At 40.2% G+C, this 26,029-nt stretch overlaps 1 protein-coding gene across 10 annotated transcripts in view; it reads right to left on the bottom strand.

The window, feature by feature from the left end:
* RC3H1 (ring finger and CCCH-type domains 1) overlaps positions 1-23,919 on the bottom strand; it is a 66,105-nt gene extending 42,186 nt beyond the window's left edge. For 7 of the 10 annotated variants that reach the window (XM_027778555.2, XM_013294571.3, XM_027778553.2 and 4 more), the window contains exons 1-2: positions 23,722-23,918; positions 19-387 (exon numbers count right to left, since the gene is read on the bottom strand). In XM_027778555.2, coding sequence (XP_027634356.2) covers positions 19-249 — 231 coding nt within the window. In that variant the 5' untranslated portion in view covers positions 250-387; positions 23,722-23,918. Of the gene's footprint in view, positions 1-18; positions 388-23,721 lie in introns of all 10 variants that reach the window. The other 3 variants (XM_027778552.2, XM_027778557.2, XM_013294565.3) reach the window with 1 other exon arrangement.
* Between the last annotated feature and the right edge of the window lie 2,110 nt (positions 23,920-26,029).

Raw genomic sequence — 26,029 nt, forward strand, 5'->3', positions numbered from 1 at the left:
TAAAAAAAGCACCGATACCTGAGCACCCACTAGTTGCAGCAAGGCTGAATTCACAGGAAGGAGTTCAATGTCTGTATTGATAGTGGTCTGGTCAAAAGGGCATGCCTTACGGTGGAGCTTGTTGAGGCACATCTTGCAGACAGTGTGGCCACAACCCAAGCTGATGGGCTTCCGGATTGTTTCGTCGAAAGTCTGTGTGCAAATCGGGCAGGAGAGAAAATCCGTCCATTGTGGAGCTTGTACAGGCATTGCTTCAGGAGTTAACTGACAAGACAAAAATCTAAAGCACAGATTCCACTGGAATCAAAATCTTTGAAAAAAGAAGTCTGTTTGTTTTTAAATATCTTCTGTAAGTACAGACAGTCAGCACATAGTGTGAAACATAACCTGTAAGAAAGCAGAAACAGAAAATTAGCATTCTCTGTTGGCACAGGCATGTGAAATCTTTTATGCTAGGTAAACATCACTTGTAAAGGTACAGCTGAACTAGGAGTACAGTACTGATATCAGAGGACTGAGTCATAACTTGCTTTAATTCCAGCTAGTCTCTAGCATTGGAAAAGCCACTTAAAACCATTTCTGCTGTTATGCAGCTTAAGAAAAAAAACCCCAAGATAGATAATTATCTCACTGAAGTTATAAGACAAATTAGCTTTTAGGTTTTATGTTCTTTTTTTTCTTTACAAATGAGCCAATTAACATCAACTAGATTTGAATAAAAAAGGCAATTTTTGAAGGACTGTTGTGCTTATTACATTAAAACCACTTTTTACTGTATTTGTGAGCTTTACATATTTTTGCTTAGACAAGGCTTCATCCAAAACCTCCATCACAAGCAAACTTTCTTCTGAGTTCAGTGGGCTCTGAACTGGCACACAACCCTGCAGAAACAGCCCCAAGAACTGGATGAATGGCTCGGAGTAGAGTCAGACACTACCTGCATGCAATACTGCTCACACACATTGCTAGGTAATACTCAGTACTGCTACTACAGCATCTTCACACTAACAGATCTGTACAGAGCTGCCCAGTACCACGTGGACTTATCCAGTCACGTCTGCATTACCCTGGGAATCTCCATGCATTACTGGGTGTAATTGAGCACTGGTAGCTTGCTCTCAGTCTGCCCACCAAGCAGCTCTGTCCTTCAAAAGAAGAAAATTTCTAGAAGTTGTTTTTGACTGGAAGAGTGCCAACTGTTTCTCAAGGACCCTTTTCTAACACTGGTTTATAGCATTCATTGCCTATCTAGAGATTATACTGACAGTGAAAGTAACATCTTTAATACACTGAGAAATTACACTGAAACACAATAGAGGAGAACCTGGGAGGTCTTTATTCATGGCACTTTTGAACCAAAATGCTAAGAAAATCAGATGTTACTAATTATAAGGGAAAGGAAGGCAAGACATCCCTTTGAGACAAAGAAAAGTAAATAAAAGCAGAACTCCACATGTGAGGAGAAATATAGAGGAGTAGACAGATGAAGCGATATGAAAAGAACCATTATCAAAAGAAAAATTGGTAATAAAAAAAAAAAATTCTGATCACTGGTGATAGAAAGCCAGACAAGTTTGCACAAAACCACTGCAGGTCACATAGGCTTACTACCGAACACATTTTTCTAAATCAAGCAGCAAAGCAACAAAAAACCAAACCATCCCAATCGCCCAGATATGTTAAGTTTCTTTCCCACACACCAGGGCTTTGGTTTCATACCAAGGAGTGTGCGCTTGCTTGCTAATTATGTTCAGATAGAAAGTTCTTCTATAAGCAAAACAGCAACCTTTTATCAAATCTTAGCTTAAAGAACAACCTCAAAATTAAAATCTCAATTCCAAGTAAAGGCAAAGAGAAACTTCAAGTTAGGACTTGTGCAATTCAGAATCAAAGCATTTTAAGACAGCAACAAAAATCTGATGCTAAAACAGAGTGACTCTGAAAAGCCTCAGGCTTTTGTTCCAGAATTTAGTGCAATGCTGTTCAGGGTTAGCATCATTTTGCTAAGGCACACAATGAGGAGCTACTAGTTGAGCTTTTAATCACGTTTCATCAAGAAAACATTAAAGTTTAGTTCTAAAGCTAATGAAAACAATTACTTCTGTCTTCAAAAGAATAGGTACAATACCACACAGCCACTGTTTACCAGCCAACAAGGAATCAATAAGAAATCAATACTACCCAGACAGAGCGGTGCTGAGGCAGAGGCACTGCCTGTGGTTAACCCCACCACCACCGAAGATCTGCCAAAGTTGTTCTGGGCTCCCACTCTCTGTCACAAATCACCTCTTTAATAGAAAAATCAGTATATTTTTTTTCATCTTGTCAGCAGGCAGTCAAATTGCTACTGTATCATCATAACCCAAACGAAAACATACTTGGTAAGTTACTTGACTTGAGCTAACTTCCTAAACCATCCAGGATGTTTATTTGCAAGCCTTCCCTGCCTCCCTTTATATATTTTAAAGTAAACCTTGGTATCTATTCCAGCTAGTATCATTCTTTGTAAAACAAAACCATAATAGACATTGCCTTTAAACTCCATAGAAATCCTTCTGCCAAAAGCAGTACACAGCTTGGTAAATTCCAGTGTACATATTGTTGTGCTATGAAATACCACTTGAGGTTCAAAATTTAAGAGCTGAATCATATTGCTTCCTTCCTACCACGCTGGTATTAAAATACCTATGAACAGTTTCCCAGATCATCTGCAATTCAGAAACCATTTGAACACTCTATTTGAAACACTGATTATTAACCTGGCATTAAAAAGCAGTTTTTTACTACTTGAGGAAATCTAAAACCAGTAGCTAACATGAAGCTATACTATCGACACTAGAAAGTAGATGTGGACATGGAGATCCCACCATCCCAGGCTCTGAACTGGAAAAAAGGAGTTGAACACAACTTTAACATGAGTTAACTCACTAAAAAACAAAACAAAACAGACATGTTCCCACCTGTACCTCTGTCCACTCCAGATAACTGGCATAATGAAACAGGTAATATTTATTTACAGTCTCAACAGTTGAAAGAAATGTTTGGGAAGTCTGGGAAGGGAAGGAGTAATTAGTGGCATCCCTGATCCCTTATCAAGGCAGGTCTCAAAAGGCTAGAGAATGGAAGAAAAGCTTACATACAAGCACAACTCTCTGAAGGGTTCTAATGAGCCCAAGCCTGGCACCGAACTGCCAAAATAGAAGGGCACATCATGCGTGAATGGGAAACCCACAGCCCTGGCAGCAGGCATGTAATCACTAGAGGTACATTTCAACAGTGGGCGACAGTTCCCCCTTACCCATGATAAACGTCTCTCCTACTCCTCGTTTCACCAAATTCTGCAGCACCTGTGGACACGTACTGATGCCTGAATGCCAGAGGAAGGCCACAGATAACACTGACAATAGAAAGTAAGTCTGGGAGAAACCTCAGGAAATCATCTATTTAGCACAGTCTAACTGCTGGAACAGATGGCTAACTGGCTTGATCCAGCCAACCTTTTCCCTACAGGAAAAAAGAATAGCTGTTGGAGCAACAAACCCTACTATGCTAACAAATCTCCCAAGCAGATCAGCACAGAACTGTGGAATTCCTCCGGTCCCACTTAAGACAGGAATGGCATTACAGGGACTGAGGGTTCGTGAGCTGCACACATACAGGCTGGCACCAAGTCAAGTACTGCTGCCGCCACAGCTTTCCACACACGCAGTCCCATTTTCACGCTGGATCTTCAATCTTCAGACTAGGAAGCAGAGTCAAGCGCTGAGATACAATACAAATACCTCCCAGGCACAAAGCGTATAGATGGGTTATACGCCTACGAAGTGAAGCTGGGAAAGATGCATGCCTTTTTGCAAGGTTTGTGACTTGCTACAACCTTGGAAATAACTAGAAACAAAATATTCTTTAACTTCTAAGAGCTACTTTAAACAAGAGAGATTACAAATGGCAGTAAAATGATGGAAACAAGACAGTTTCATTATCACAGACAGCTGTTGGAACCACCATCGCTACAGAAAGGACACTTGCTTGTACATATAGAAGTAGGGAAAGCATATTCACACTTTCATGGTATATGGGTTTTTTAAATGTTTCTCTCCACTATTATGCCAGACACAAGCAAAATGCAAAGAATGCAAACATTTATAGAAGACATACCCATTTAAATAAAATCCCCTTCCCCTTATGACATTTTTAACCCACCCTCTCAATTTGTTAAGTTTTTCACACCTGTTAGCTTCCAACACTTTGTATTACACACACATTTCTTTGTGCATGATTGAGGAAAACAAAGATATACCAATAACCACGAAAACAAAACACTAAAAAGACATATCCACAGTACCTAAGTTGGAAGGCAAGAAGCTGTAATTAAGAATGAAGATGCACCCAGACATAGACCTCAAATAGTACACTGGGACCAGTCAGATTTATTTCATTATTTCCAAGTTTGATAATATAAGATACCTCTATGCATGTCTCCTCCTTCTGATTAGCCCTCCATAAACTCTTTTTAGCCAGTACTAGAAACACCTGAAAAATTCCTCCTCTCTTCTGGGCCCTCCCCCAACCCTCAAAAATTCCTTGAAATTCCAACGTTCAAGGCAGACTGGAAATGTCACACTAATCGAATCAGTGACCCTGCCAGTGCTTCAGAGAAAGAGAGAATCATTCTACACATCACCAGGAAAACTGCTCAACGCTTTATCACATTCCTTACTCTACTGCACTAACCACAGAGGGGTAACACAGTCTCCTGTCCAAGCTGCGTTATGTCCGTGATGGCCAGAGCCTTCCACACATAACTAGAAGGCTTTGCAAGTTTTTAAAATGCAGAACACTTTGTACCAATATCCACCGGCATCCAGTTTCAGATGATGACATACAGAAAAACTCTTCTGCTTTCAGTTAGAATTCAACTCCCTTTACATTAACCGCAGTCTCCGACTGCTTCAGTACAGGTACGAAGTACATACTGACTCCCCTCACCAATATGTTATTTGGATCTAACATGTACCAGCACACGTGTATCATGTGCCACTTTGTCACACACAAGTTAGCACTGATCATTCCCAGCAGCAGTCCAGAGCAAGTCATGTTACAGGAGTGACTCAGCACACCTACAGGGCACCCTCTGCTCAGCTTCTGCTCAGTATACACAGCTCCTAACAGCATTACCTGCTCCTGTGTTTTTACACATCTCTATATGGCCTTTCGCTAAGCTTTTCTTATCCAAGCAATATCACCATCTTCTTGACAGATGAAGATCAAAATTCTGAATAATAGTAATTTTTACTGTCTTTTACTTTAGTCCTGAAGCTGTTTCACTTTTGCTGTCGTACTTAGAAATAAAACGAGCAGAACTTCCTGTAACAGTTAACAAGGAACATACAAGTCAGCTTATTTAGCACAAAGCTTTACACTGTAACAGCTCCTCACTGCCAAAACAAACTGAGGCTCACCAACCGCTCTGCTCATGCAAATACAGCTCTTGGCTAATCTATATTTTTATCTAATAAAGACAGACAATATAATTTTATTAGCTCTTTTAAAGACTTACTCCTTGGTAGTAACGTACATGTTTCTGAGAAAAAAAGTAACCTAGCCAAAGATGCACTTTTCTCCTATGAGAGTGGTTCTGCAATACATTAACTACTTCAAAGCCTCTCTGACACTCGACATGAAAAATAAATCAACAACCTAAACGAAATTAACAGATAGTAGTAAAACTCCTAACTAATAAGGATTAGCAGGCACTGACAGTGCCATCCTGACCAACAACTGGACCCCCTCCATACTTGCCTAATGTCAGACACCACTGATTTTCACCAGTGCTTCACAAGACCTATTTAAATTCAAGTCAGTTTTCTGCTCCAGGGTGCTCTATGTAATAAACTACACTTCTGAGAGCACTTAAGTATCTTTCTCCTTTCCCTGAGAAGTGCAGGACCTAATACTTTTTAGACGAGTCCTGATCTTCATTTTAGGGGAAAACTGACCTGACAACCCATAGGAAACCCTGACTAGCCAGAAGTAATGGGTTGTTTTATAAAGACTCACCACTTTATTCTCAAAAGGCATGCTGAAGCCACACACACAAACACCCCATACTGCCAACTTCACGGTTCACAGAATAGGATAAATCATGCTACCTGTGTTTTCCAATTCCAGTCTCACAGAAAAAAAAACTCTGAAGAAAAATAAAGAAGAGAAAGCAAGCCTATGCATGGTCAGAGAACAGTAGGTAGAAGAAAAAGCTTCTTACCTCCACACTCAGGGAGCCCCATGAACAACACATACCATAAGCCCAGAACAGTATTTCCAATAGATTGGATATTTTTCCCCCCTCTCGTTTGTTCTCTGAAACTTCGCCCTACACACCATAGCAAGTGCTTCACTTCCTCATTCCTCCTCCGCGCATGCCTGCTCGCATGCCTGCTCCCCAACACCAATGCACACTTGCCCAGAAGACAGAGCTCTGTAACAACAGAAATTCCCACCCAACAGCAACTCCTGGAAGTTTGTGTGTAACACAGGCTCCTACCCTTCCCTCAAAGCTACATAAACACCAATGGGCTTCAGTGGCCATGTTATAAATCTTTAAAAAGAGGAGGAAGGAAAAAAAAAATATTGTATCATGAACACCATCAAAATTCTGTCAGAAACTCACTGAAGCTCAGTTAAATCACATTCAAGGTTTACTTTTTATCCTCAGTAATTTTTATTTTGCCAGTGAAAACAAAGGAAGAAGTTTACCTACTTTCATGCAAAAGCCTCTTTTTTCATAGTCTCTAAAGTACCTTAGGAAAATGGGGCCAGTTAAGGACAAGACATGATTCCTCATTTGAAGCTTCCTGCCTGGCTTGTAACACCACAAGAGAAACAAAAATAAACCCACCCAAAACACAAACCTCCACCATCATAAGTCTACCACAGTACCTCCCCAGCAGAGGATCTAAAAGCAATTTACAACGATTTACGCTTCACAACATCCTGCGAGGCAACAGCTAAGGTCTTAATGTAGAATGGAAAATTATTGAATATTCCCCGCCCCCCGTGAAACACTGGATAAATACGGAATGAAACCTAATACATCATTTTGTTAACCTTTTATTCCCACTCAACATTCCATCACTAGTCTTGCACCATTAGGGACATGAACATTAAAAGACAGCGCTTGGTTAGAGGACACTTAAACCTCCCTGGTCATACCCTCCAACACATACAACCTGCACATGGCTCAAATAGTAAATTTTCAGGGAAGATATACATAACTAACTTCATTTCTGGCTGATACCATACATCCCTTACAGCTTATTTATAAAAAAAAGGGGAAGTGACCAATTCTTAATAGTAAATGGTTTCATGATCTATTACCCAAGAAATTTTTTTCTACCAATCATAAGGACTCCCAAGACCATAGATGATTGAGTCTAGGGAGTTAATAGCAGACAAGCATGTCTAGAATGTGTTCCTTTCATTTCAAATTAAAAGTTCTTGCATTTGCCAATGGCAAATGACTATAACTGTTAACACAATGAAAAAACCAGGATTCATAATCAAAGAAAAGCCAAACAGATTAACAGAAGAAAGGCAGAAAGCACTTAAAATATCCTCAATGGTTTTCAGAAGAGACTGTGGTTCAACTGGTCAAACACTCAAGAGCTATCAATCGTGCTCTCAAGGAGCCAAGCAAATTATCTGCTTTTCCCTGAAGCAATACATTTGAACAGTTGCTTTCTGAACACTCAAATAACCAAAAGAATTTCAACAACTACAAATTTGAAAACTAGAGCTAATAATTAAGCAATTAATGTGCCCCTGAAGTATTATATTCTGACGTTACTTAGAGTCTGAGGCCTTTTCCAAGTAATTGGGGAAACTGGAGAGGGCAATTTCCTATCCATCCATATTGGAAGACCAGAAAAGACAGGTTAAAGTTTGTTCATCCAGAAAGACTAATCCCTCCTATGACAGTTATTCAGAGTTTATACATGACCCTATATTGCAAAACGTTTTGGTTGGTTGGTTTAAAAAACAAACCAACCCCACAACTTCCAGATTTGCTAGAGCGTGCCATTGCTTATGAAAGAAGCTATAGTAAAGATAAACAGGACAAGTTTGTAAAAGTCTTCAGGCTCAAGGTCACAGCCAGGCATTACTTCTTGGTGTCAGCTAGTCACTACTCTTCTCTCCTCATTCCTTTCCGAGATATTCCAGCTGAAGTTTTGCATAGTTGTTCCTCAGCTGAAGCTAGCAGTTTTAAACGTAGATTTTTATTAATAAACATGGGTAGGCAGAAATGTGGGTGGACAGCAATTACACAACCAATACGTCATTTGAACTGAAACAGGGCAACAAATCAGCCATGCAAACAGCTCATCTAAAATAAAAATCTAAGTCATAAATTTCAAGAAGAGAAAGCAATGGGAAGCAGTTAGCATTCTGGAGACTGCAAACATTTCATTCAGCTGTACACGCACAGGTGAAAGAACAGGCATCTTTGAGTCCTAACCCGCTGAAGCAAAACTTTTCTATAAACCTTTTAGTGATCTGAAGTATCAAAAGTATCATAGCAGTAATAAGATTGGCATCTGCTAATGAGAAACCATATTAAAGGTCAACATCACTAACACAAATCATTCTTTTCCATCCAGGAATAATCTACAGTTACCCGACTACTACTATAGGCGTTTGGTAGATGAAAAGTAAATTCAGGAAAGGAGGGGAAGATCTGGTTGCCACTGCAATGCCTTTATCGTTTGTTAGACTGAGATAAGCAGACATGAATCATTTCGTTAAATCCAGCACAATTCAATGAAAGAGAAAGCATAAAAAACCCAACCTAATAAAAAAATTAGAAAGTGTTTCTTGCCACCCACTCTCCAGTAAGAGCTGCTCTCCCAGCTTGATTCAGCAGCTACAATTCTGCTTTGATGTCCATGACACTACACCTACAGTAACACTATCATGGCAATGAGAAACAATGAGACAGAAGGAGAGAATTAAAGACTGGCTGGTCAAAAACTATTCAAAAAAAGCTCTCCAGCCTACAACACCACCTTTAATAATTGTCACTCACCCCCTGCTCCCCAGCAAACTTTTACAATACAAATACTCTGTCTAGAAAAAAAAAATACATCTAGAAATCACCAAAACTGGTCGAGTGCTTTCGGTGTGCATGCACATGCTTTTTTTGTAGCGTACTGTGAAAATATTACTGAAAGTATTTCTTTCATAGACTTACAAGGCAAGAAACAAGTAACAGTCTGAACATCCCCCTCACCTCCTTCCCCTTATGTTCAAGGGTTAGCATTACTATTCAGCCTCCCAAAAGTGTTTTTGTTTTCAAAGTGCCTAGTAATTTAAAAAAAAACAAACCTCATATGTCCAAAATTCCAGGTGCAGTAGTAAGGAAATGTTGAAATATACTCTAAGAGCAGCATTAAGTGAAAATAAATGCTACTGCCAAGCATAGGAAAGAAGAGGCTTCTATTTCAGTGAGTCATTCAAAGTGTAAAACGTAAAATCCTATTTTACATAAAGCTCCACAGGTATTCAGAAAACAAGTATTTTAAGTGTCCATTTGAAAACTTACTCTCAGAATTTCCTCTTTAATGTTTCTTTTTTCCCCCCCTCTCCCTTTTAATTTATTTGATTTACAGGTGCTTTTTCTTGTCACTTAGTAGATGCTGCCCCCATTTTAAAAAAAATAGATGTCAAACAGCTTCATGTTAACAACTGTTTAAATAACAGTACTCTAATATAAAGTTTCAGTTATTCTATTTACCTTCAGAGCAATTTGTTTGGGAAGATTGCACTTAAACATCAAGAAGATCTTTTTTAATAAAAGCACAAAGTCATCCAAAAGTAGTGAAAACAACAAATGAATTTTTAAGTGAAACTACCAATGCAGTTGCTCATCTGCCTGTTTTTTAATTTTAAACACATTATAATCACAAGAAAGCTTCTCTTATTCTATGTTGTATATAAAAAAATCTCTAGGCTACTGTGGTGTTTTTTAAAAAGGCAATGGAGCAGTTTGCTGGCACATACATTTCACCATAGCCAGAGTTCACAATGACAAAGTTTTTTCACTCCCTGAGCCTTATAATAATTCTATACCCAGTTAGACCCTCCTTTCAATGATTTTTGAGACAGAATTATTAACCTATATCAGCTTCAAGAATTCAGCTCCTCTACTTCAGGCATCTGTTCAGTCAATCTCATGGTATCACTTCTATGTTAGTAAAAAACTGCATGGCACCATCAACTTCAGAGAAAAGATGCACATTTGAAAACAGTTGTCAAAATACTGTTCTGCTTACCACAACACTGCAGTCGTAACAACCACTTCCAAAAAGCAGAGGTAGGCAGACTGTGGAGCTGCTGATAGAAGCTAATCAAGGTTTTCTCCATCTGTCTCCCAGAGAGACAACTTAAGGCTAGCTACACTCATCCTGTCTAGAACTAGAGAGTTGTTAAAAGATTCGTGAAAACACCCAAGCTGTAAACAAAGACCAAATCACAGCCAGTACCTACAAGGCCTAGGAGCTTACAAACTCTTGTCTGCAGTATTAACTTTTTATTATTTTTATTATTACAGTATATTATTACATCATATATAATATATTAGAGTATAGTATAGGATTACAGTATTAACTCCAGATGAAATGTAATGCCACAGCAACAGAATCTCTTCTCCTAAGACAGCAGATGACAAATGCATTGCTTATCACAAGCTAACATTGGTTAACCATCTTACCCTTGCGAGGATTGAAACATCCAGACTTAAGTTTTCATTCTACCACCAATGAAGATGGATAATGAAGTTTTACCTATCTGTCATTTTCAGTACCATTTCGTGCATGGCTTACAGCGGGGCAAGTTAGGAAACAGCTTCTCGGAAAGTATTCTTGTGCCAGCTCTAGACCCAACATGTGTCGTGTACACCAGGGATCTAAGCCTGTCAAAACCAAATCCTTTTCCTTCCCACATTAGCTTCTGACTGGCTCCAAAAGCTGTTCCAGATCTGTTAAAAGGTCAAGCAGTCCTGCAAACATAAAGGAAAGAGTGGGGGAAGCACAAAAAAAGGGAAACTTCAACAACATTTCTTTGAGGATCAACACAGATTTGTCACGTTTCTCGGTGTAATTTCCTGAGCAGCTTATTTAGGCTCAACCAGGGCAACACAGATTTTTAAATGTGTCTTCATTAATGAAGGCCATCTAAAATATTGGCTAAAATTTAATTACACATTTAAATGCTATTAAACAATCCTAACAATGAGGATAACTAGACTAACAGTTTGGAATGATGAGGGTAGGTGACATGGAATAAGGAACTCAAGCAATAACAACCTGTGGAATTGTTCCTTCATACTAAATCCACCTCAAAATCCATGTTTCAAAAATGATGCTTCAGCCCTACATTTAACCAATGTTTCCTGACAGTGCAAGTCATGCAAATACAGTCAAAGCCATCCTTTCAGCTCATCATGGTTACAGCACTGAGCAAAGTGCTATCTAAAGATGAAAATGCTGTAGCAGTCCCAAAGTTTTCTTACTGCTCCCAGAACTAAGAGTTGCAAACAAAGAAGCACTCATGTAAATGGTACAACAGCTGATAGGAAAATAGTTTAAAAGGACCAAACTAAGCCAGATATCCTCCTTTGGCAAGCAGTGTAGTAGCTTCACTGGTAATAATAGCAGGAATATCAAGATAAAGAACACAAGTTTCACAGATGACTATTCTGCTTGTTTCCATGACACAGGCTGCAGTTGTGTTTTAATAACATAACCTAGTCTACACTAAAGCTCTCAAGTCATCCAAGGTTAAGAGGCAGCTTGTTGCAGAAATGGCACCGAGCCTGAAGAGTTTCAGCTCTAACAGTTGCATTAAAAAAATAAATTAGCTAGTCAACATACTGTTCAAGATTTTCTCCACACCTCTGAGCATAGTTTCCTCGTAAAAATCCAAACACTATTCAGCATGGACAAACCTGTTCATCACTTTTAAGTAGTGTTACATTACTATTCACACAGGCCTTAAAGTCTTTGTAGGAGAAGTCACACGACAGTTGCTGAAAAGCAGGTTAATTCAGGTACTTCTGACTCAGAATGTAATTGAGCCTCATTTGCTTCAAATGCTACTGGCACCCGGTGATTCAATTTGTAGCATGCTAAAAAGAGCAGTTCCAGAGGCCTGAAATAGCCTGGGGCAAGGTACTCCTTTTGAATGAGACTTTTCATGTAACCTTCAATTATAAGAAAAAAAGACCCACTTAAATATTTTGCTGCTTTGGTGTTAGTCTCACCTTCCAGATTTATAAAAATAGCATCTTTTCTTTACAGCTTTACAAGATCATTAAAAACAGTATTCGTGGTTTTAGTGAGTGGAAACAAAAGGCTCATCTCAGGGTTTCCATTAAACACCTACTCTTAACCAATAACAAACATCTCAGAGCTTAACCACAAAAATGAAAGCTCCTGCTCTTTTTTTCTTTTTTAATTATTTAATATAGCAAACAATGCAAGATAGTCATGTACAAGAGAAAAAATCCTAACCTCCAACATCCCATTGATTCTCCTATCAATAATGGATAACAGGTATATTTATTTTTGGCAGGAGACTGAATTCAAATGGAAAATGGGGCGGGGGGGGGGGCGGGGGGGGAGAAGAGTATCTTACATCCTCTTAAAAACAGGTTTTGAATTATAACCCTACTTATAAAAGCTTAAAGTTACATAACCTGAAAATCATCCAAGCAAGAGGGCAAAATAAAATATTCCTGGGAAGTTACTATTAAAAATCCACTGCCAACTTGATGAATTTTGTTGCTCTGGACTTATAAAAACAGTTCTATTCCAGACATGTAATTTTGTCTTTTAGAAGAAAGTTCTCTTATTTACTGCTTATTTTGCAAGAAGCTTTTTCTAAATGGAACGGTCTATGAAAAACAATTTTCTCATTCCCAATTCATAATGCTAAGTCTTAAAAGATGTATTAATCACTGAAAATATCACAACTACATCAGCAACTGGAATGAGGTAAAATATAACATACATAGGACACAACCTATAGACTATTGCTAGAATTCTATCAGTAAAAAGTATATAGTTCTCCAGATCATACTGAACTACCCTACCTTTTAAAAAGCAAAGGGTAAACTATTAATGAACATTTTTCACAGATTAGACCTAACTCATGAAAAACTAAGGACTGGAAGCTAATAAAAAACCCCAACAAAACAACAGTATCTGCACAGCCAAGCATCTTTATACTTAATTTGGGTGTTTTAACTTCCATTAACAATCTCCTCCTTGAAACAGCCACAGCCCACCAAGAGCTTTTAACAGGTACAGCATCACAGACTGCTCTGAGACTGCAAGTGTTCAAGCCTTCACACACCCTGGCTGCAATATTACCTATTCCCGTACTCAGAGCGTATCTGATGTTTTACAGCTACTGCACACATGGACTACATGGAAAGTTACTTCTATTTTTAAAATTTTCTTCTTTTAGTCTTAAAATAAAACCGATGCATTTAGCTGCGAAACACACCTCTACTAGTGCAGACCAAGCCAGCGTAAGTGCCAAGCAAGCCTTGCACAGGCAATAATATTTACATGTCTTGATCATTTAAAAATCCTTCTGTCTTGTGTTGTATAAGCCCCTGATTAAACAGCAGGTATCTAAATACATAAGGCATAGGAAGGGAAAACTAGGCATTGAAACCATCTTACTACCCATGCACTCAACATCCCTTTACACATTCCTGTATTTAGCCACTCACTGTTTTGGGAATAAAAGTAATGGCAGTAAGCTAAAACTGAATGACAAACAAATCAAAAAAAGAAAATTCTCAAAATCTGCAAACCAAAGCCACCTGTAACGTAACTATTGAAGCCCTCATAATTGCACTGGGAATTACTTTAATACTGAAAACCTACCAAGAACAAAGTATTTAAATTTATTTATTAGCATATTGCAGTCACTGGATTTTCAAAGGCTTGCTGTCAATTTTCATTCTGTAATGACAACTCACAGACCAGCTCGTCACATCAACATGACTGATTCTATTCCCACTTCTCAAAAGCTACAATAAGTTCTGAAATTACATTAATGAATTATCAGATGTATTTGAAGGAAGGGATTGCTGTCACTCACTTCCCCTTCCTGAAGGCTCCCAACTATTGTCACATGAACTGGCAAAGGAACCCATCTAAGGCTTTCTTTTTCCCCTGTCCTGGGGAAAGGACAAATAGCATTTTTATGTATCAGGTGAATGCAGGTATTACTCACAGGAAGATACAGTGGAATGTGTTGGGTTTTTTCCCCCCTCTTCAGGTTTTACATAAAAGAAAATACGCCTGTGATCATTTTAATACCTAGTGAGTAATACTGACACCACACCCCATTCTCATCATGCTGTGCCTAATGCAATAGCCGCGTCATTACATCCTCAAATACTGATGTATAATTTACTTAACCGGTATCAAGCATTTCTGGGGATGCCTTTCTTCCTGGTATGTCCTGAAATCATCTACATCATGCCCAAGCTTCAGCTTGACAGAGTTCAAGTTGTTCTATTCTAAACTGGCGGAGCAAAGCTGAAAACCCACATAAAAACGGCTGATCGCGTAATTCCTCCCCAGAAACACACCCAGAGACATCCCCGCCCAGTCCTTGTGTGGTACTTTGTTATAAACATTTGACTGAGAAGTTCCACTGAGAAAGGAGTGACCAGAAAAGCCAAGTACAAATCTCTCTGCTTGCTGAAGCCACGTAAATCCTCAGACTTCAAAACCAGGGGGGGAAATATTTAATTTCCATGAACTACAATGCAGACACTAACACTTAATGTAGAATAACCCACCTGATTAATTTCCAATACACCTGGTACAGGAATAAACACAAAAAAGCCTGACTTTCCAGTTTTTATGTCCTCTTACTAGCCTTATTTTTATTCCTTCCTTTTTGCAAATGGTACAGACATGAGAGGAAACATCACACATTAAGGAGAGATTAAAATTTTGCCAAGTATTCCCCCCTCCCCAGGAACCTATTCTGCAAAAATTACAGTGCTCAGCGAGAAGATAAGTCTTCTTAATTCTGGTAATAATTAAAAGGGAGACATTTAGTACAAGTCTAATCTATGGAATTTATTTTGCTTTGCAGCCACAAAGCTGTCAAGTCTCTGCTACCAAATCTCTCTTGCTCTAACCAGAAGTCTGCCCTTCTTTACCAGCAGCCCTCAAAACAGGAGGCTGAGAGAAATGCTACTCGCAAAATCCAAGCTGGCCACCAAAGGTGACTTAATACAAAACAGGTCCTTAGCTTGGAAAGTACCAACTGGGCTGCACCCTCCTGCCTTCTGGAAAAGTCCGTAGGAGAGCTTTGTCCGCAGTCTTTCACTTTATTATTTTACTAATAAAAATAACAACTCTTTTGCCCTCCGACAGAAGTTTTATGACTATGTCCAGTGTCACCAGTAAAATGCTAAGCAGTGTCACTGAAGGGAAAACTGAAAAGCTGTTTCCCAATGCATTCTGACAAGTCGTCCAGTTACCTACTGTTATCAATAGGCAGCCTCTTACTCTTACAAAAAAACCAAAGAGATTTGATAATTTAGACTGTTTCCAAAGAGTCAAGCCTTACTTAGAGCATTTTCTGTGCACTGAATCACACTCGTCAATGCAAAACAGATTATCCGTCTCCGTGAAAATTCTTAACACAAATACGTCCTTAAACTTGACAAATGGAAGAGATGATTTAGTAGAGAAAAGCAGAGGGAATTGTAAAGTAAGCCACGTTCAAGTCATGAAAAGGCTCTGTATAAAGTACAACACACCAGGTAAACAGCACAAAGGTATCACAGAAGTGATGTCTTGAGAAAGCAGTCACAACATGATTTAATACAGGAGACAAACAACGCACACAAGCATTAGCAAGTCCAGAGGACAACCCTGATAGTTCACACCTCTTCTGCAGAATCCAACAACTGGCAACAAAACAGTCACATTTAAAACAGGCTGGACTACTCCAAGCAACTGAAGTTTAACCGATTCTCACCTCCCTGAATAACATTTTCTTTCCATCTGTTGTATGAATCACCTACAAAGAAGTTACAGTGTCCAGGCTTCCATCCTTAAGGCCTGGTTAAACAGGGAAGACTAAAATTAACATTCACCATTTTAACTAAAGTTTTTTACAGCACTACTAAGACTTCTCTTTTAATTAATTCTACAGGAGGCCTTTTCATGCAATTAAACAGGAGAGTGACTCACGAACAGGAAGGACAGCCCAAGTTGTAGCCTCTGGTTTAACTTACCCAGTCCATTCCATCAAGCCAGTTAAGCCTAACTTATTTTTATCTTTCTCCTGTCAAATTTACAGCAACAGCCAAAGTAGTCACGAGGGAGTGCACCATGAACAATGCTCCCTAGCTTCTCACCACTTCCAGAGGAAGCAGTGACGTTTTGATAGTCGCCAGTAAAGTCCAAGAACAAAGAGTCCCACAGTTGCTCCATTATCCAAACAGCCCATCATGCATGTCTGAATGGTCAAAGCAATGAAATTTATAGGCAACATGCCATCTCTGTTACCTGCATTAGCTAGCTGAATTGAATACTGGCTCGTATCAGACCAAAATTTGAAAAACCCCAAAACAACAACAATAATGCATTTAGAAGGAAAGGAGCCAATACCACAGAATGAAAGATCATTGGAGAGGTGAAGACACCCATGGATCCAGGAAAAAAACATCCTACAAGAAATCAGCATTTTAGCAAGCAAAGTAGTAAGGACTCCTTACAGAAAATTAATTCCAAGTCTAAAAAGATGCATGGGAGAATGGTATTTCTTTGTAACTGCTTTAGTGATTTGTGACACTTTGCCCTGTTCTGATCTGTTTTTTAAACAAAATCTACATTCTGTTTAAAAAGCAAGCAAGATTTAAGAACAACTGTCCTTCTGGAGTTACTAAGTAAAAGCTAGTCATTTTCCAGCTTCCAAAGTTTTTTTAATTTTAATGTCTACCCACACAATACTTAGCAACAATGCAGGTGACCAATGAGAATTTCAGTTACAATAAACAACTATTCATCAAGATCTTTTGAATTTGATGAATTGGTTCTGTTGTTTACAACAGGCTACTTTGTCAATTTGGTACATAGCATCTAAACCCCTGAGCTCCTCAGACACGTCTAAAAACAAATGCCCAAATGCCACGTAAAGCTGATTTCTTAACAGCTCTATAAGAACTCAAGAAATACCTACCTAAACCAAGCTAGAAAATATGTTTTACATTACTGTGAAGATTTTTCACTTATAGAGGGCAGAGGCTGAGACTTCCTCACAGTACGGATACACTCCTACTCTTTCTTCCACACCTCCCATCTGAAGCAGGACAGTATTTTGCTGTTTTGTATCTCCTCAAACCATTCAGAGCACTTCACTGTGGCACAAAACCCACCCTTGATTTCTGTGAGGTGTAATAGGACTTTTAAACTGTGAAACATCACAGAGATGATTGCTTCACTGGACGCATGGTCAGCTTTTTCAAGATTTCATTAGCACAACATTCACTTGTAAAGGCAGGGGAAATTTTTCTACTGAGCCTCCCAGACAACAGCTTACATTCAGAAACACGAGATTTAATTATCATTAGGCCTGCGTAACACCAGAACTACTAAGTCATAAACTAATGCTTATGCAGCATGTCACTATTTCAGAATGTCACGTAAGCTAATGAAACTCACTTTCTACAATTTCTTTCAAATACAGTGGTCATTCATTTCGAAGTCTCTCCTTTGGTTGTTGCATCTTGGCATGGCATTCAAAAAAAAATGAAATGAAAGGCACAAAACAATTTTTTCTTGCCATACTTTGAGTACCAGATTCAACCGATACAAACACTGGATAAGGAAGCCTTAACACTTTCACTTGTTTGTACAGTTCTTAACATCAAACAGCAGCTGAAGGACTTCCATTCTAAACTGATAACAAAGGGGGGAAGGGGGGAACAACAAGCTGAAACAATGTGACTTACAAGAGAAGTCAGTCAACAGTACAGTTTTATTTCACTCACTTTTGAAGGACATTTTTATTGCAGTCACTGTGGTAAAACATGGAAGAGTTAGTCAAGTACAACTGCTATAAAAAGTGAAGAGTGCTAGGACAATATGAATAATGTTTACTCTAAAAACAAAGCACAGAGAAAGTTAAATGCTACTGAACACTAGGAGTGTTCCATAGAAGCTGGTTATTAATAAGGAGGTAATTAAAACCATCCCCCTTGGCATGAATTTCTATTAATTCACTTTTTTTATACCTTCCCTGAACCTCACTCCTTTTGCCCAAAAGACTGCTCTTAAATTTGAGCTGGAGACCAACACTGTCTGCCACAATTTATCAAAAAATAATTAGCTGCACGTCCCTGAAGACCTTCAATGCATAATAAATAGACAAGATCTCTGCTACCCTAGTAGATGTCTCCTTTCAAAACAGTAAGGAAGTTAAAAGTCGTAATTGAAAAACTTCCAATTTGCTCATCCTCTGAGCTGAAGCAATTGCTAGAAATTATTTCAGGATGAAGCTCTGAGAAGACCTTTAGAACCAGGCTACAAGCACTACTGCTACACCAGCTGATCAACCAGAATTTAATTACTAACAACAGGTTTAAAACCAACCATATCTCAACCTTTAGAGTTTATCCTGACAGGGTCTGATAAACACAGAAGCATCCTGAAAAATAACAACATTTGCAATGCCCAGATTTTACATTAAGTTTAACAGCCTGCTTTTAAACAGTAGTTAATTAGATCATTTTAAAAACACCTATTAAACTGGCATAGTACAAGACCACCAGACTATCCTTGTTAAAACAAAAAACAAACTAAAGAAATGAGAAGCCACCTGCAAGATCTAGATTCTTCCAGATTAGGGCATTTCAGTTATTTCAGCTACTCCACACACTTTGTTTCTTCAGTTGTCTCGTAGCTGAAGCTACAGAAGTCTCAGATTAACATAAAATGCACTCCCCAAACTCCAAATATTTGTGCAATTGAGAAATAACACTTTATGTGAATGATTAAAAAAAGTGGTTTTGCAAGACTTTTTGCAAAAATGTCAGCAGTGAGAGGGATTTATACAGCAAGAAGAACATGTCACTTATGGCTATTTTAGTGACTTCATGGCTGGAATTAATAATTGTCAATAAACTGTCCAGTTTTTGTAATGCTAAACTCGGGACTCACCCCAGTATTACCTGACACACTCTCTTCTGTGTTCTTTGCTTCAAATTACATTGTAACCTCTGCCACAATCTATGTGAAGCAAATGAAAGATCTATTCCTTCTTTCAGCCACACTGACACTACTTTTCAGTTTAACTGTATACCCACCATTTCTTCTGTTGCAGAACAGGACAATTTGTATTCTTTGATCTGTCAAAACAGTCCTCTTCCCTTGCCTCCCCTCTCCTCCTCCCAGCCGCCTGTCATATGAAGATAGTTTTCTCCATGTTACTAATAATTCCTCTTTTTTTAACAGTGTAGCTAACATTGTACCAAATAGGTAAAGGCACACAATCAATTGAGAGAACTGTATTATTCTACAACACCTGGTCCTTATGCTTCCCAAGATCCATTCCCTGTGCCTACTTAAAAAAAAAAAGAAAGAAAGAAAGAAAAAAAAGAAAAGAAAAAAAAAGAACCTACAACCCAGCATGCTGAGCAGAAGCTTTCATGTAAAAGTCTGCAAAGGTTGTCCAGGTCCTTTTTCTATGTGAATTAATGTTTAAGTCTTCAGATTTTCCAGATGTCAATGGCTGGTGCTCAGAGGATGCTGCTAATTAGGCAATACGACATTTTTTTATATGCATAATGCAAGTGTCTTGCTCATATCAATTCAAGCTTGAGCCACCACAGCCAAGAGTACCTTCTCAAACACACCAGTAATACCTACTCACGAGTTATTCTGCCAGTCTTACCACAAACTATTGGAAGTCTGCATGCGTAAGAGTTCTTCAGTATGGTGCTGATGTAACTAACAAGCCATCTCTACCTGCCAGAAGTTGACCTAGACCACATGTAGCTGCCTCCCTTCTCAATGATTAGAAAGAAATCTCAAAGGAGGGACAGTGACACCCATCAACACTTGCACAAAACACACTCCTCTACAAATTTCCACATAGAACAGTGCACAACCAGCGCTGCTTCTGACAACATAAATTTGCAACAAATGATTTAGAAATCTTGGTATTTCTATCACAAAAGTCCCTTCCTTCTCCAGCTCATAGCACACAATATCTTGCCACTGTACAGTTGACAGGAAAATTATTTCCTCAAGCACTTTAATCAGAGTGTCTTTTTGTATCAGAAAAATCTATTTACAGTAAGCTGATAGGACTTTTGCACCTTCTTGCCCATTACGCATTTCCACAAATAAAAAAAACTCATTAGAAATCTGTTAGCCCTTTGAAATCTAATACTATTTCAACTTTTACCATACTGGTAACCATGAAAATGAAACTGATGCAAAAGATAATCATCAAGAGACACAATTACCGAGAAAAACAAGTGGTCGAACTAAGTGATGGGAACTGCACCTAACTCAGCATGCACTGTGGAATATCTCTGTACAGAAAGGAAAGTAACACAACAGAAGTAAATATTTGTGGTTTTCTTTCTCAGTTATGGTGAGTCCACAGACTTCAGACTGCATTACTGTAATATAGCCTACACAGAATCTTGAAGGTCACACTGAAATTTCAGCTGGTGCAGGATGTTTACATAATGATCTTTCACAACAGAAGCACATTATATCTTTATTCCTATATAATAAGTTTTGTATTCATTACCAAGTACAGTCCAAGGCATTAACTTCCAAATACAAATTCCCTATGGCTTATTTCTCATGAACTTTGAGTCAGAATTTTTTTTGCCTAACAGCCAATATTACTTGGGATGCTCCAGCAACCAGCTATCCGATGTATGGGGTACAGGAAGAATCACCACAAAACCACATATAGGATTTCATATGAAAAATGATTCAGTGAATCCACTGGGGAAGAAACTTAAACAATGAGCAGGCTTTGCAAAAAATTAAAAAGGTTTTATAAAGGGTCATCTGCTTAAAAGGTACATCAGAGCAGCTGCTGCATAGCTATTTTGAGATGTTTGGGAAGTCTGAGAGCCTGAATGAAGGTGAGTTCGTTCCTTCTAGTTCAGCTTTACGCTCCATACTGTTTGAAAACTACGACTCCACAAGTTCTTTCAAATGGATGAACCATTTTTGCCAGGTATTCAGCTTGTAAACCGTATGATTTCTTGGGTGGAGTTAAAAAAAAAAAAGGTGGTAATTATCCTTCATATTATTAAAATATTACAGAATGTGAAAGGTCTATTTCCAGAGTATCATGAAACATTTTATAGCACTGGTTAGTCCTGACATACAGACCCTAAATAAAATGGGACATCAGTCTTTACTATCATTACCAAAAGGTGACCACCATCAGCATCACTAGAGACCTCTGAACAACATATAAAGAAATTAAGTCAATATTTTAGCATACACTCACTGAATCTCAGCTCTTGCAATGCTTAATTCAACAAGACTGATAATGGTTTCCACCCAGATTGCTGGTGAATCACTGACAACATGGCAGAAGTTTCCGAAAGCAATCCTGTTAATTTCTGTTCATCTGCTTCAGCATGACCACTTTTATATAATAATATACATGTCCCAAGATGCCTGTAAATTAAACCCCAACATATTAATGTATGCAGTTTCTGGATTCATACATTCATCTGCTCATTGGACCATTCATTTTAAAAATCATCAGCATACAAAAATCTCATAAATTTCTAAAATATTTTGCTTTAAATTAAGCAAGCTTGGATACAAAGCTGCCAAAAAAACCCAACTAACCACCAGAAAACATACAAGTAACTTCCCACTCACCTCCACTTAAGGGTACTGCTGCTCAAAAGCGATTGACAAGCACACCACTCAAGCCTCTGGTTGTCAAAACAGACTGCACCGACGATACCTGTGTTTCTACATTTTCCTCAAAGCAGCCTGTCAAGCTGTCTGCTTTGACAGAACCTCTTGTAGGCCAGGAAAGTAAAGCAACAAGCTATTGCGAGGAAAAGAAAAGGTTCCTAACCAGTAACAGCTGCTTCTATATGTTAGTGGAAACCATAATTTCATATGAACGTTGTGTGTTAATGGACTGAAGAAAGCTGCGGTGCTACTGGTGAAGCTTAGAAACCACCAATCAGGTACACACTCCTCCTAGGAACGCTGGGTTATTTATACAACTATGAAGTCTCTTCCTAGAATCATTCACTTCAAACATGGAAATACTGACATTTGTAGTTGATAAGATTCATGCCCTCCACATCCTTATAAGCCTGAAGGGGGTAAAAAAGTTAGGTTTAGGAATACATTAATTTCTGCTTCATAGTATTGCTGTGTTGACAGCTCTATAGCTATATGACACGAATAAATACTAAACGCTGAATTTAACAACTGCATTTCTCTTCCAAGCAGTCATTAGAAGATAGCATTGCTAAGCCAGTTACAATGATTAAAGCAGGTCTGCAACAGTCCAGGTGACTTTGAACTTTGTAATTATTTTTGTAATTAATTTTTTTTTCCTCACTTCAGCCATTTTCAGAATAGTAAAAACACACAGAAAACAGCAGCTACCACCGGAGGGACAGATTTTTCATTCATACTTAAGCGAAATAGATGGAAAATAATAAAAATAGTAAGAGCTACTCTGAGAAAAAAGGCACACATACATGCGCAGAAAATTAAATATTCTCAGTTCCTAGGAAAAAACCCGTATCAGTTCTCCGTTTCAAAACGGCACAAGGCCTCACAATGGCTTTTGAGGACAAAAACTAGCACCAAGACATTCCCAACCACCGAAACACATTAAATAGCAGCTACACCAACACCGCACTCCCGGATAAAAACCCTACCCATCCTCGCCCTGCTAATCCAACAGCTAAACCAACGAACTCCAGAGTGAGAAACTAGTGAAAGTAAGCGGAGTTTCTGTTTGGTTTTATCACGGTTTCTCCCCGGGCAGAGGGAGGCCGGGGGACACCTCGCTCTTCCCTCAGGCGCCACAGACAAAAGAGCGACAGCCCGGGGCGGGGGCGTGCGCCCACCCGGCCGCGGGCAGCGCGGGACTCTGGCCTTACCGCCGCCCCCGCTTCTAACCGGGCCGAGGGCGACAAGGCGGGAGGGGGGGCGAAGTTTTCTCTTCTCTCCAGGCGCGCAGAGCCGCTGGGAAAACAACAGCAGGCGCAGGCCACACACAAAAGCCGCCTGTCCCTTCGCCGCCGTAGCCTGAGGCGATGCTGCCTCTCCCCACCCCCCAGCCCGGTCCCTGCCCTCCCCACCCCCTCCGCCTCTCCCGCACCGGGGATGGCGGCCTCCGCAGCTCGCTCTCTCCCTCCCTGCCCGGGGCGCTCAGAAATCGAGCCTGGTAGAAGCCTGAGGCCTAGCGAGGCAGGCAGCAGAAGAGGCCCCACAGGCAAGCGCACCGTCTGCCCCTCCGTCACGCTTCCCCGGGAAGGGAAGGCAGAGCCCTCTCTCCCCCGCCGGCGCCCCTGAGGACAGCCCCATTGTTCCCCACACCCCAGGCTCTGCGCTCCCCGCAGCGGCACCCGGCAGCGGAGCATAAAGAAGACGGCGCACTCACCACACGGGCCGGGCTCCCGGCAGCAGCCACCGACCCCCTCAGCTACGGCACACGGGGGTGGCCGCAGTGCCCTGCTGCTCCAGCACCCGCAGGCTCCGGGGTCCCCCCACCGCCATCGCCTGCCGCCTTTCTACCGCCGCCACTGCAGCAGCGGCCATCTTGTGCGTCGGCAGCCTCGCCTGCCTGCCTCCCTGCACCGCCTCGCCGATGCCGCCCGCCCCTTCCTGCGCCCGCCGCCAAGCGGGGCGGGACCGGGCAAAAAAGCCGAGTCACGGGCCGGGCACGGCGGGGGCCGCGCTCTGGCGGGGGATGCTGTCCCCCGTCGGCTGCCCTCCTTTCCCATCTGGGACGGCGGCTGCTCCCCGCTGCCCGCCCTCGCTGTTCGGGTGGGTTGTTCGCTGCCTCACCTCCTCTCGTTAGCTGTAAGGGCGGCCGCAGCCAGGCCACGGGGTCGAGGTTGTGGCTGTGCATACGACAAGCGTAGGCTGAGAAGGTCTCCGTGTGTTGACAGCCTCCCGAAGTCCCCAGCCCGCCATTTTCTCTCCCTCAAGTGCCCACGGCAGGGTGGGAGCCTTCTCTGTTCGCTGTACACTGCGGTTCCCCCCTTCTTCCCCGCTGTGGTTGCCTCATGCTATCGAACCTTAGAGCTTGGGGTTGTTTTATTTTATTGCTTAGAGAGGGAAAAGAAAATACGAAGGTTGTTCTCCCTTCAGGTGGCTGTGCAGGCCAAAACCCTGTGGCTTTGCCCACCGGATCCCTGGGAAGGCACAGAGTTGGGCTTGCTGCTGGAGAAGGTTACCTCATAGCTTGCTTTGCTGCAGGACACATTTAATTCATCCTCAGTCTCAACCAACACCTCAGGTAAGATGTGCTGGGGCTCCTTTGATCACACAGTACCTGAACTACAGCTGGGCTACTGAAGAAGTTTTAAAATGAAGTTATAAAATACAAGTATTTGTAATGGCTTGCAGCATTTAGTTAGCACGTACACTGACTGATACTTGTAAAACATTAGGTGAGCTAATTAAACATCAGGATATTTGAAGGTAACATCAAATTGATTCCTATTTTATGGGGACAGGAACTCTGGTGTAAAATACTAATGGATTTATCCAAATTTATTTCCCAATTTAAGAACCAAGACGGCGTTTGGTGGTCTTGTCCTATTCCCCAGGTATTTTATCATGCATATGCCCAGCTGGAGGCTCTGCGGGGTCTCTGTACGGGATGCTGTGTATGGGAGCGCTGCATTTCTGAAGGCTTTATAGTGCTGCGAGCAGCACGCGCTGCATTGTCAGTTCAACATCTGAACTGCAGAGGACTACATGACCTTGAGACAATTAAAACAGGGCCATGTCAGGTCAGAAGTAACCAGGCCCAGAGCCAGGCTACTTGAGGCAACCTGCAAAAGGAAGCTGGGTCATGACATGCAGACGGACCCATGGAAACAAATCACGGAGCTAGACTCTTAGACTGGAGGGAAAAACTACATAGGGTGAGGTTAATCTTTAGCTCTCGTTTCTGACTCGTATTGATTGTAGACAGATTTTCATGTTAACTTTGCAATGAGTGTGGCCATAGTAGCTTAATGTGTAACTTCTATCGTTTTGCTAAAGACATTTTCTCTACTATTTGGTCTTTTCCACCAAAACTTTTAAGCTTAATGCTTACTGAGGATCAGTGCTTGAATAAAACAGTGCTAAAAACAGCTATTAAATTAATTTCTGAGAACAGGGTTTTCTTGCCATATTCACGGGCATTTGGGATCTCATGAACTCAGAAGACTAAGACATTTACAAAGACCACCTTTAACATAGTGGGAGCCTTAATACAAGTTACAAAAGAAGTGGAAATTGGGAAATTTAACATGGAAGTGTGGTTCTTAAGCATTATGGTTGTTTTGTCGTTATTTCAAAGAGATTTGCAGGAAAGATTTCAGTCTACCAACAGAAGTCTAAACCAATCAATGTTTGTAAGCATCAGAATCCTTCGTACCATCAATACACAGTTAAATACCTGAATGAATGATTTAATCAAGAATGTCATAGCTAGCCAGATTCGGAAGTTGGGGATGATTACAGATTAGTACAGTATTATATTTTTATCATTATATTGGCATTGTAATACTTCCTACAATGCCCCCGTGAAACATTAATACCACTTGTTCTTAATGACTGTATAAATTATGCAACAGTTTTTGTCCTGAAGCACAGTCTTTTATACAACCAATTGGCAAATTGCAGCATAATTTGTTTAAAAAAAATTTTTTTTAAAAGTGAATCATTATACGCCTATCTAATTAGTCCTC

Source organism: Falco peregrinus, chromosome 10 (genome assembly GCF_023634155.1).
Source record: "Falco peregrinus isolate bFalPer1 chromosome 10, bFalPer1.pri, whole genome shotgun sequence".
Taxonomy (NCBI): Eukaryota; Metazoa; Chordata; class Aves; order Falconiformes; family Falconidae; genus Falco; species Falco peregrinus.